Below are 12,196 nucleotides of genomic sequence, written 5' to 3'. Positions count from 1 at the left end.
TTCACTTTAATTTCTTTTCAGGCATTTCAGTGCCTGGGTTCAAGGGATCCTCCTGCCTCAGCCTCCCGAATAGCTGGGACTACAGACACACACAACCACGCCCAGCTTTTTTTTTTTTTTTTAACTTTTGTAGAGATGGGGTCTTATCATATTGCCGAGGTTGGTCTTGAACTCCTGGCCTCAAGAAATCTTCCCATCTTGGCCTCCCAAAGTGCTGGGTTTACAGATGTGAGAGTGCACCCAGTACCCAGGCTCTTATACTGGCAACAAAATTCCAATCCCAGAACAGAACTTGGGCAGTCATTCATTCCACCAGCATTCTTGGTGGGCTGGCCTGTACCTTTCTGGAAGGGCATGGCTATGGGATTTGGCGCTAGGTAATGGATAATTTAAAATTTCTAAGCAACTTTCCTTTTTAGCACGACTGGCTTAACAAGCATGAAATCTCAGGGGCTTGGTTCTTAATGTCCCGTTGAGCCAAGCGCTGAAATGCTTGGAAAGAAATTAAAGTGAAACAAACTCCTGAACTTGGGCAAGTTAGAGTAACACCGTTACCTCAGAACTCCCGGAGGCTTTGCACGACTGTTTGCTGGGAAAGCTTAGAATGCCTGGCCTTCCCGGGGCAGTTGGGTGATGATGGCTATGACCATAGGCTGTGACTACTATAGGGTAGTGTTTGGAAACATGTATGGTAGAGCTGATCTGTATGGGTTCGAGTCCTGCTTTAATGCTTACTGTCTATGTGACCTGAAAAACGTTACTTCCATCTCACGTTCTCTTTATCTGTAAAATGAGTCTGTCAGGAGGTTATTTAAGTAACACGCCTGGACGAGAGCCTGGCTTACCGCAAGCATGCTGTGCACCCAGTCACTGCAGTTCTTTCTTTTTTTTTTTTTTTTTGAGACGGAGTCTCGCTCTGTCCCCCTGGCTGGAGGGCAGTGGCGCGATCTTGGCTCACTGCAAGCTCTGCCTTCCGGGTTCATGCCATTCTCCTGCCCCAGCCTCCCGAGTAGCTGGGACTACAGGCGCCCCAACCGCGCCTGGCTAATTTTTTGTATTTTTAGTAGAGATGGGGTTTCACCGTGGTCTCGATCTCCTGACCTTGTCATCTGCCCGCCTCAGCCTCCCAAAGTGTTGGGATTACAGGCGTGAGCCACCGCGCCTGGCCACTGCAGTTCTTTCTTACAACGGCCCTCCCACGCTGTGGAGGACCTGCCATGAGCCAGGCGCCTGCCCTCAGAGAGCTCCTGAACTCTTTCATTCCACCTTACCCTCCTCCTGAAGCTGACTGAGCCTCAGTGTTAAGTCTCAGAAGGGGTGAGCAGCAAAAATCTGTAAGGCTGGGGGATCAGAGGAGGCAGCTCTGCCCATGATGACACTTGGAGTCTGAGGAACTTGTTCCTGTACCCTAACTGACATGTCAGGGGTATATCTGCTAGATACTCCCTAATAGAGAAGATGCTGATTTGAATAATTAAAAAATGTATGCATTAAGACATCGAATTAACCCAAATGCCCATCAGTGATAGACTGGATAAAGAAAATGTGGCACATACACACCATGGAATACTATACAGCCATAAAAAGGAACGAGACCATGTCCTTTGCAGGGACATGGATGTAGCCAGAAGCCGTTATCCTCAGTAAACTAATGCAGGAACAGAAAACCAAACACCACATGTTCTTACTTGTAAGTGGGAGCTGAACTATGAGAACACATGGACACAGGGAAGGGAATGTCACACACTGCGGCCTGTTGGGGGGTACAGTGGGGGGAGGGAGAGCATTAGGAAAAATAGCTAATGCACGCTGGCCTGAATACCTAGGTGATGGGTTGACAGGTGCAGCAAACCACCACGGCACACATTTACCTATGTAACAAACCTGCACATCCTGCACATGTACCCCAGAACTTAAAATAAAAATTTAAAAAAAGAAAATAAGGCCGGGCGCGGTGGCTCAAGCCTGTAATCCCAGCACTTTGGGAGGCCGAGACGGGTGGATCACGAGGTCAGGAGATCGAGACCATCCTGGCTAACATGGTGAAACCCCGTCTCTACTAAAAAATACAAAAAACTAGCCGGGCGAGGTGGCGGGTGCCTGTAGTCCCAGCTACTCGGGAGGCTGAGGCAGGAGAATGGCATAAACCCGGGAGGCAGAGCTTGCAGTGAGCTGAGATCCGGCCACTGCACTCTAGCCTGGGCAACAGAGCGAGACTCCATCTCAAAAAAAAAAAAAAAAAAAAAGAAAATAAGAAAATAAAACTGGAAAACAAAATGTATGCCTTGGCGTTGCGTAGATATTTCAACCAGAGGCAGCATCACAGAGAGGGTGATGATGACGACAGAACAGCTAATCTCTCTTTGGGGGCTCCTGTGTGCCAGGCACTGTGTTAAATGCTCCACAAGTATGATCTCATTTGATCCTCCCAGCACCCCATGTATTATTAGTGTCATTTTACAGATGAGGAAACTGAGACTCAGCAGGGTTCAGAACCTGCCCGAGGTGTGGGTTGGAGGTGATGGAGCCAGCATACATGCTCAGGCAGCCGGGCCCCAGGGTTTTGCTTCCACGTGGTATGGGGTGGGGTTCAATTCAGAGGCTCTAGGGATGAGCCCTGGCATGGCAGGCCTGAGTGCTCTGTGGATGGAAAAGGACCTCATCCAAGCTAGTGTTGAAATAATGGCTACTACTCGCTGAGCACTCATCATGTGACAGGTTCGGTGTTGCTATTTGGAAGCCATCATCTCATTCCTTCCTTGCCACACTGGGTGGGGAAGTCATTACCATTTTACAGATGAAAACACTGAGGCCCAGGCTAGAGGTCTCAGGCCTGTAAGCGGCCAAGTTTGGATTCAATGGTTTGACTCCTAGCTGCTATCCGTACTCCTTCCCAGGAGCCAAATCTGAGTGCAAATATTGAGACTCCCTGCCTTGGTGGGCTCTCCTTTCATAATCAGGAATGCCCTTGAAGATCATCTAATCATCTACTGCAAAGTTCACAAAGCTCTCAGGGCGAGTCCTGCCAACAGATGTGTTTTGTTTTGTTTTTTGTTTTTTGACACATACAGTGGTTTAAAAATAATCTCAATCAGTTGCCAAAGTTAAAAAATAAGAAACATTTCTGGTTTCTCTTGAAAAAGGTAAAAGGGAGGTCTGGTACAGTGGCCTTGCATTCATTACTTTTTTGGGGGGGATGGAGTTTTGCTCTGTTGCCCAGGCTGGAGTGCAGTGGCACAATCTCAGCTCACTGTAGCCTCCACCTCCTGGGTTCAAGTGATCCTCTTGCCTCAGCCTCCCAAGTTAGCTGGGATTACAGGCACACATCACCATACCTGGCTAATTTTTGTATTTTTAGTAGAGTCAGGGTTTTACCATGTTGGCTAGGCTGGTCTCGAACTCCTGGCCTCAAGTTATCTGCCCGTCTCGGCCTCCCAAAGTGCTGGGATTACAGGTGTGAGCCATTGCGCCCGGCCTGGCCTTGCATTCCTAAAGGCTGACTAGAAACCTGAGTGGAGCGGCAGCTGCCCTGTGGGTGGGCTTATGGTCTCCAAATTGCTGAAGTCCTCACTATTCCCTGTGCCACTTCCAACACCCAGGCAAGTGTCAATTGCTATGCATCATCACACTTGTGTTATTATTTTTTCTTTTTTTTCTTGAGACAGAGTCTCGCTGTGTCACCTAGGCTGGAGTGCAGTGGCACAATCATGGCTCACTGTAGCCTTGACCTCCTGGGCCAAAGCGCTCTTCCCGCCTCAGCCTCCTGAAGTGCTGGGATTTCAGGCCTGGCCACTGTAGCCACCTATTTTTCTAACAGTTGGAGAAAGTGAAGTGATTAGAGGCCAATGTCTCTATGAAAGGTAGGAGAACAAAGTCTTTTGGAAAATGGCTTGGAAAAGTCATGTGTTGCAAGAAAAACGGGCAAAGGGACATACTTTGGTGGCAATGACAAACACATCTATGAATTTACCATGCAAAATGTGTCTTGCCCATTTCACTCATTTATGTACCTCTTTGGCCCCTGAGACAGTGATTTTGTGCCCCTTAGTTGAGAACAACCACCTTGTTTTGCAGATAAGGAAACTGAGGTCCAGGGAATAACTGGCTTCATGCCAATTAGAGGCGCTGGGATGATGGTGCCCAAGTCAGGCTGCTTTTTGGAGCTTACCTCTGCTGGCTGACTGGTTGTCCCCATGACTACTGCTGCCAGCATCCTTCCTTGAGCCCCTCCTCCCACTAGCAGGGCGCTCTCTGCTGGGGGGCTGGTTAAAGATGTCTGAGTCATCACTGTGGACTTTGGGGGTTGCCCTCTGGGTTCTCTCCTTGGTGTTGATACTCCGGCTGGTCCCCTGTCCTGGCTCACGTCGGGGGCCTTTATCCCCAGCCTCAGTCTCTCTGGGACCCTCACCAATGACGTCGTCTGACAGGAGCCTGCCCTTCCAGGCCAGTGGCTTCTCGGGACTAAGCCAGAGGGGTTTTGACTTCTTGCCTTCCTGCTTCCTGTCCTTCCCGGTGGGAGAAGGTTGTAACCAGGACGGGGTTTTCCCAGGTGGCTCACAGATTTTTCTGCCCATGAGGTTTTCCAGTTGTTGGATGAGAGAGGGCTCCTCGTGGACAGGAGGGCACCTGACAGGTGGGGAGGTGGCAGGAGCACTGGGCATGTCACCTATAAAAGCGGGGGCTGCCGACAGTCTCAAATATTCCTCTACCTGGGACAAACTGTCTTTCCCGCAATTAGTTGAATTCCTCCTTTCGCCAGACACATCTCCTTGTGAAGATAGCTTTGCATCCACTAATGTTTCAGCTGGCTGTGGGCAACCGAGACCAAGCTCCTTGTCCCCGCTGGCGCCAGCCATCTCGTGGGCGCCTCTGCTTTCTTCCGAGTGAATGTTCACAGTGTTCTCCAGTCGCTCACTCTTCTCGTTCTTCTGGTCAACCAGGATGCTGTGGTCAGCCGGGGCCTCCCTGTCTCCTTTGTCTAACTTGCCATTGAAGATGAGGTTTCTGTTGACGTAAAGCTTCACGTTCTTGGCACCAATGTCAAGATCCTGAAACCACAAGATTTAATAAAGTGAAGATGCATAGCATCAGACTGATGTATGAAATTTTGGAAGTCGAAGATACCAAAAAGAGAAAAGAAAATGTGAAATGCTAGAAATGTGAGCTTTTGAAAACGACAGTGCTGGAGGTGTGAAACTAGGCTTGGTCTCATTTCCGTGTGAACCGTTACATACTCTATAAATCAAAGGACTTTCACAGAGACGGCCTCAATCGCTGCCTTCGTCATCATTACCTCCTGCTGGGACATTTGTAATAGCCTACTAATTGGTCCCCCTGCTTCCCGTCTCTTGCTACTTTAACTTGGACTTCACATTGCCACCAGAGTTAATTTTCTACCAGAGCAAATCTGTCCAGTCATTCCCCTGTGTGAAATCCTTCATGTTTTTTTCACAGCCTATAGCAGTGTTCTTTAAAGTCCAGTTCCTGAGACCATCTGCATCAAAAAGCCTGAAGTGCTTATAAAACACAGCCTTCCTGGCCTCGGCAGGCATCACAATTGGGAGACCGTAAAAGCAGAGGCTGAGACAAGGACTTGGGTGCAAGTCGAGTATTTGGCAGGTGAGTCCAAGAGGAAATGGGGAAAGTAAGATAGGGTAGGAAAAAGGAAATACCCAATTTTTTTTGAGCTGGTCACTGCTGTGGCCAACTGGTGCTCCTTCCCATGGGGGCCCTCTGTGGAACTCCAAGAACTCACTTTCCCCAACCCTAGTCTTCACCTATCTTAAAAATGGCTCCATCCTTGAAGCAGTTGCCAAAAACCTCGTGGCCCCCTTGATCCCTCTCTTTCTCACTTGCCCATCCAATCTGCCAGCTGTCCCTCGCCTCTCTCTCCAGAACACTTCCTGGGTCTGACCTCTCTGCCCGGAATGTGCTGCTGCCTTCCTTGCCCAGGCCACCAGGGTCTCTGACAGAGACACCACTGCCGCCTCCTAATTGGTCTCTCCGCTTCCACTCTGCGGTGTCTCCTCCAAATCCTGCACTCACACTTCATTTTCTATGCAGCAGTGAGTCTTTTTTTTTTTTTTTTTTTTTAACTGAAATCAGATCATGGGAGTCTTCTACTTAAATAAGCATGTTGCAAATGTCTCTCCAAGACTGGGACATTTATCCACTGCTAGTTCAAGGCTGCCCTCGGGGCACTAATGCACCCACACATGCACGAGCTGAGTGTGCTCCCACGGCAGAGCACCCCACGAGCACCTGAGGCAGGGCGCTGTCCACATGCGGGGACTGTCCCACATCCACAGCAGCTGCAGTCGGAAGGGAGCCAGGAGGATGCCGTGTGACGACCGCTGCCTCAAGGGCAGCCTGTAGGTAGCTTCTGGACTCAAAACAAGTTCTCCAGGTGATTTCTTCACATGACGGGGTGCAGAACCATGCCGATGATGGGATAAATTCCAAAGCCCTCCACGTGACATGCAGTAACCTTCACAAAGGGTCCCCACCTTGCTCTCCTCTCTGCCAGCCTAAATGCCCCCATGTCACACAGGTTCAGCTCTATTCCTTCTATGCTTAAGATAAAATCACACCTCCTGCTACTGTTCCACTTGTCTCATCCTCTTTACAGCAAAACTCTTTTCCCAGCTTTATCAAGGAATAGAATACACATCCCATACAATAAATTGTGCATATTTAACAGATACAGCTTGATAAGTTTTAACATGTGTCTACGCCAATGAAACCATCACACTCAAGAGAACAAACGTACCTATCACCCCTAAGGTTTCCTCGTGCCCCTTGGTAACCCCTGTCTCCCCTTCCTCCTTCCCCGGCCCCAGGCAACCACCCAGCTGTGGTCCCTCCCTATACACTGATCATCCTTTCTGGAATGTTTACAGAAAGGAATCATGTTGCATGTAGTCTTTTTTGACTGGCTCTTTCAGTCATCATAACTGCTCTGAGATTCGCCTGTGTTATGGCAACTGACAGTTCCTTTCCTTTCTACTGCTAAAGAATATTCCATTGCAGGGGTCCCCCATGATCTGTCTGTCACCCTATATGTGAATCTCTGAGTGTCACTGTCCCTGTGGCTCCTCCTCCCACTACCCCTTGTTCCTCCTCCCGTTGGGCTTCTACCTCCACCTGCACGTGGAACCCACCTGACCCAGGCACCGATAACTAGGGTGACGGTCTATCCTTGTCTGTCAGGGACACTTCTGATTTATACCTGTTGTCCTGGTGCCATTACTAATGACTCTCAGAAGTGTCTGCTTCCTAAATTACAGGGTCCAGCCGACTGCCATAGGCAATGGGAATTTCTCAGTTCTGGGGGGTGGGGAGTGGGTGGGTGTGGCGGCTCGGCAGTACTCAGCAGCTTCTCCTCCTTTGCGATGACTTTCCTCCCTGGGGCTTGTGTGGCTCTGCACCCACCCGGCTTTCTTCCTGCCTCGCTGGCTGAGTCTGCCCGACTCCTGGGCTACTTCCTCTTCTTCGGCTGCACCTGGAAGGACTGGGCTGCCCGGGGCTCAGTCCAAGGCCTCCTGAGTGCTCTTCCCTCGCTCTCCAGGTGGTCTCATTCAGGTCCCAGGCTCCCAGTTATTTTCATCTCCAACCCTGACCTTTCCACCAAGACCCAAGTGACTGCTTGGCCTCTCTTCCTGGATATCTAACAGGTATTCCAGTATTAAAATGCCCAAACAGAATGGTCTCCTTTTTTTTAAGAGACAGGGTCTTGTTCTGTTGCCCAGGCTTGTGTTCAGTGGCTTAATCAGGGTTCACTGCAACCTGAATTTCTGGGCTCAAGTGACCCTCCTGTGTCAGCCTCCTGGATAGCTGGGACTACAGGTGCACGTCACTATGGCCAGCTAATTAAAAGAAATTATTTTTTTGTAGAGACAGGGTCTCACTTTGTTGCCCAGGCTGGTCTTGAGCTCCTGGGCTCAAGAGATCCTCCTGCCTTGGCCTCCCAAAGCGCTGGGATTACAGGTGTGAATCACTGTGCCTGGTGTGCCCGAAACAGAATTCTGAAATCACCTTCTCCAAACCTAGTCTTCAACTATCTTAAAAACGGGTCCGTCATTCGAGCAGTTGCTAAAAAGCTCACCGTCCCCTCATCCCCTCGTCCCCTCTCACTTTCTCACTCACATCCAGCGTGTCGACACGTCCCTCAGCTCTTTCTCCAGAACACACCCTGGAGCTGACCCCCTCGCCCGAGTGTGCTGCTGCCTGGGCCACCAGGGTCTCCCCGAGAGACACCACCGTCGCCTCCAATTGGTCTCTCCGCCTCCACTTGGGGCTGTCTCCCCTAGACACTGCACTCACTTCATTTTCCACACAGCAGTGAGTCTTTTTTTAACAACTGAAATCAGATCCTGGGAGCCTCCTGCTTAAAGCTGCCCAGTGACTTCCTATGGCACTGACAATAAATCCTACCCCCCTTCAGGGGTGCTCACTGACCTCTCTGACTCTGGCTCCTGGCACCTGCCTCGGTTCCTTGACGTGGCTCAGCCTGTTCCTGCCTTAGAGCCTGTGCACTTGCCTGGCATGCTCTGCCCCAGATGCCCACAGCCTTGCTCCTTCTTCTGTTCAGGGCCTTCTGTGACTATCTCTCTAGAGCAGCCCCACCTCATCAGTCCCCTCTATCTTATTGCCCTGTTTGATTTCCCTTTAGTCTCTGAATGGTCTTGCTTATCAGCTTTTAATTTATTTATTGCTTTTCCCACTCAAAGTTAGGCTCCAAGACAGCTGAGGTCCTGCCCGTCTCGTCCAAGGGTACATTGTAGCCACCCAACAATTATTTTTGGGCTGGGTGCGGTAGCTCACGTCTGTAATCTCAATACTTTGGGAGGCCGAGGTGGATGGATCACCTGAGGTCAGGAGTTCAAGACCGGTCTGGCCAACATGGTGAAACCCCATCTCTACTAAAAATACAAAAATTAGCCTGGCGTGATGGTGTGAACCTGTAATCCCAGCTACTCGGGACGCTGAGGCAGGAGAATCGCTTGAACCTGGGAGGCGGAAGTTGCAGTGAGCTGAGATCGTGCCATTGCACTCCAGCCTGGGTGACGATAGTGAAGGTCCGTCTCTAAATAAATATAAATAAATAAATAAATAAATAAATAAATAAATAAATAATTTACTTTGGAATAGCAAATGAATAAACACAGCATTCTCTCCTGGACAGCACTGCTCTCTCAATAGTGCTCTAAGAACCAACCTGATCAGAAAAGCGGCGGTCTGTGGGTTTCACCTCCAGATCATCTATTTCCCACGTTGCCTTGGCTTCTGATCTGCTCTTGGGAGATGGCATCCGACACCCCGGAGATGTTCACCTATACTAATCTCCTGCTTAGCCTTCCCGAACGCTAGGTGAGTAGGAGCTAACAAATTTCAGGATCACTGAGTTACAGAGGTTTCTGCAGCAATTTAGAAGGAGAACCATCCAGCCTGTGTTACACCACAGGAACTCGGCTTCAATCATCCAATTGCGGATGACAGGCTACTCTTTGCCGACTGTCAGAAAAGTCGATTCTCAAAGCACTCTTTTACATGTTTATATGGATGGATTCTCTGTTTAGCAGAGGCACAGAGCAAGTGCATGCTGTGAATTCATTGGGAAACAGCTATTTGAGAAGGACAGCATGGGCAGTTTTCAGTGGCTGGCCGTGCAAAATTACTGCCATAGGGACATCTGGTGACACAGAAACGCCTTCCTTTAAAGAGGTGGTGGGAGATGGGGAAACCATCTAGTCCAGCACAGTCACAAGGCGGGCATCCTAGCTTTCCTAATAGGGTGCCCGACTTCCATGACATGGCCACCCATCTTCCTTCCCCAGTCCAGAGCCCATCTGACCCCCAGCCATCAGCTGCCCTGTCCCCACCAAGATGTCTGGTGGAGAGGGAACTGAGAGAAGGAAGCAGGCGCAGGCAGGGGTCAGGGAGGTAAGAGAGAGGAGTGGGCTCAGGTGGAAACCAGTGGTATGCAGGGGTCATGGGGGAGGTGGGAGGGTCATGCCCTGCCTGGCAGCTCTGAGCTCTGAAATGTTTCCAGCAGTCTGCAGGCCAAACAAGCCACATTCATGGGCAGATGTGGCCCAAGGATCACCAGAGTAGGGTCCCTGTAGGGAATGAATATTAGTCACTTCTCTGGATATTCTGTTTAAAGGATAACAGACTGCCTTGTCCTACACCATCCTCAGAACAATCCTGCAAGGGAAGCATTAGGGCCCCATCTTATGGATGGAGAAACTGAGGCACATGCCTTCCCCAAGGTCACATGGCTGGTGTGTGGTAAGCCACTATGGCTGGCATGCTAAAGTCTTAACCACCATCTTTCTGTGGGTCAAGCTAGATTCCAAGAAAGCCACAGTCCTGGCCCATGCTAGCCTAGCCACTGTCAGGAGCACCTGTACCGGTGGAGCTCTGAGCCTCCATCCTTTTTTAAAATTTTATTTTTATTTTTTGAAACAGCATCTCTCTCTGTCACCCAGGCTGGAGTACAGTGCTGTGATCTCAGCTTACTGCAATCTTTGCCTCCCAGGTTCAAGCGATTCTCGTGCCTCAGTCTCCCGAGTAGCTGGGATTACAGGCACGCCACTATGCCCGGCTATTTTTTGTATTTTTAGTAGACACGGGGTTTCACCATGTTGGCCAGACTGGTCTCGAACTCCTGACCTCAGGTGATCCATCTGCCTAGGCCTCCCAAAGTGCTGGGATTACAGGTGTGAACTACTGTTCCTGGCCTTTTTTTTTTTTTTAAATAAGTCCCTATGGGCCAGGTGCAGTGGCTCACACCTATAATCCCAACACTTTCGGAGGCTGAGGCGGGCAAATCATGAGGTCCGGAGTTTGAGACCAGCCTGGCCAACATGGTGAAACCCCGTCTGTACTAAAAATACAAAAATTAGCCAGGCGTGGTGGCAGGCGCCTGTAATCTCAGCTACTCGAGAGGCTGAGGCAGGAGAATTACTTGAAACCAGAAGGTGGAGGTTGCAGTGAGCTGAGACTGTGCCACTGCACTCCAGCCTGGGCAAAAGAGGGAAACTCGGTCTCAAAAATAAAATAAAATAAAATAAAATAAATAAATAAGTCCCTATGGACAAACTGTCTCCTACCCCACCCCAGCCCCCACCTCCACCTCCACTGGGTGGTGGGCGTGTGTATGTGCGTGGGTTCCAGTCCTTCGAGACATTTTTCTACATATTTACGTATATACCGCATAAGTGTCATTATACCACAAGGGTGTGCTTAGAGGCTGTATGAGAGCCACATCTGCCCCAGGAAGAACGCAGGATGGAAGATTCTGTGAGTCTGGATTCCTCCACACCCCCTCAGTGCAGTTCTGTATAAAGGACATCTTTAGGAAAGGATCCAGGGGGAAAATCCTCTCCTCATGAACCAGCCTGCTTCCTCCCGCTCCAGTCGTCAGAGCTTTAACCCCAGGCTCTTTCTCCCTTGTACTATCTTCTTCCAGGAAGTGCACGATGAAATTCCTTCCTGCCAGAATGTCTTAACCTTTAGAACCTTGTGTCTCTCTCTCTCTGCGTGTGTGTGTGTGTGTGTGTGTCTTGTTTCTTTGGTGTGAATATTTTTTTTCCTTCCTTAACTAGAGTTATTTTTATGCCTTTTGTTCATGCTGCCTCAAACCCCCTTTGCAATGGATTTTGAAAAGGACACTTTGAAACTCTGTGGCTGGTGTGTAGTTAATGGGAACACCTTTCCTGGCCCACATTTTGTCCTTCTCTTCCTTCTTTATAGTTGGCAAGAGAATCAACTGTGCTGAAACTGTAAAGCATTTTTAATACAATATTAATATTATTTCAATCTAAGTAATTAACTCAGCAAGGCCACTTTCCTCCCTGGCCCCAGGGTAGAATGGTATGTCTTTTGCAATGAACACACAACTGCCCAACAAAGATTCATGGCGGCACGGTTCCACTGTGACAACAGCGAAGCACAACTGTGGGCTTTAGCATCTTAAGTCACTTTCCCTGGAGAGGAGCATCTGCCTTTGGCACAGCCAATACAACCTGAGAACAAACCTCTGGAACGAAACATTGGCTAGGCCCAAATACTACATGCCAAGGTGGGTCCGTTAAGGCAAATGGCGCCTTGGCATGGCAACACAACTGAATTTGGCCCAGATGTGCACTGGCTGGACTTTAGGTACAGCCCAGGGAGCCCACACCGCAGGAGT

General features: G+C 49.6%; 1 protein-coding gene across 1 annotated transcript in view; it reads right to left on the bottom strand.

Annotated features, from left to right (window-relative positions):
* KIAA0556 (KIAA0556 ortholog) overlaps positions 1 to 12,196 on the bottom strand; it is a 241,683-nt gene that overhangs the window by 36,214 nt on the left and 193,273 nt on the right. The window contains exon 15 of the mRNA XM_011933461.1: positions 4,169 to 5,048. Coding sequence (XP_011788851.1) covers positions 4,169 to 5,048 — 880 coding nt within the window. The remainder of the gene's footprint in view (positions 1 to 4,168; positions 5,049 to 12,196) is intronic.

This window comes from Colobus angolensis, unplaced genomic scaffold (assembly GCF_000951035.1).
Source record: "Colobus angolensis palliatus isolate OR3802 unplaced genomic scaffold, Cang.pa_1.0 Scaffold128, whole genome shotgun sequence".
Taxonomy (NCBI): Eukaryota; Metazoa; Chordata; class Mammalia; order Primates; family Cercopithecidae; genus Colobus; species Colobus angolensis.
This window is presented reverse-complemented; position numbering and strand designations above follow the sequence as displayed.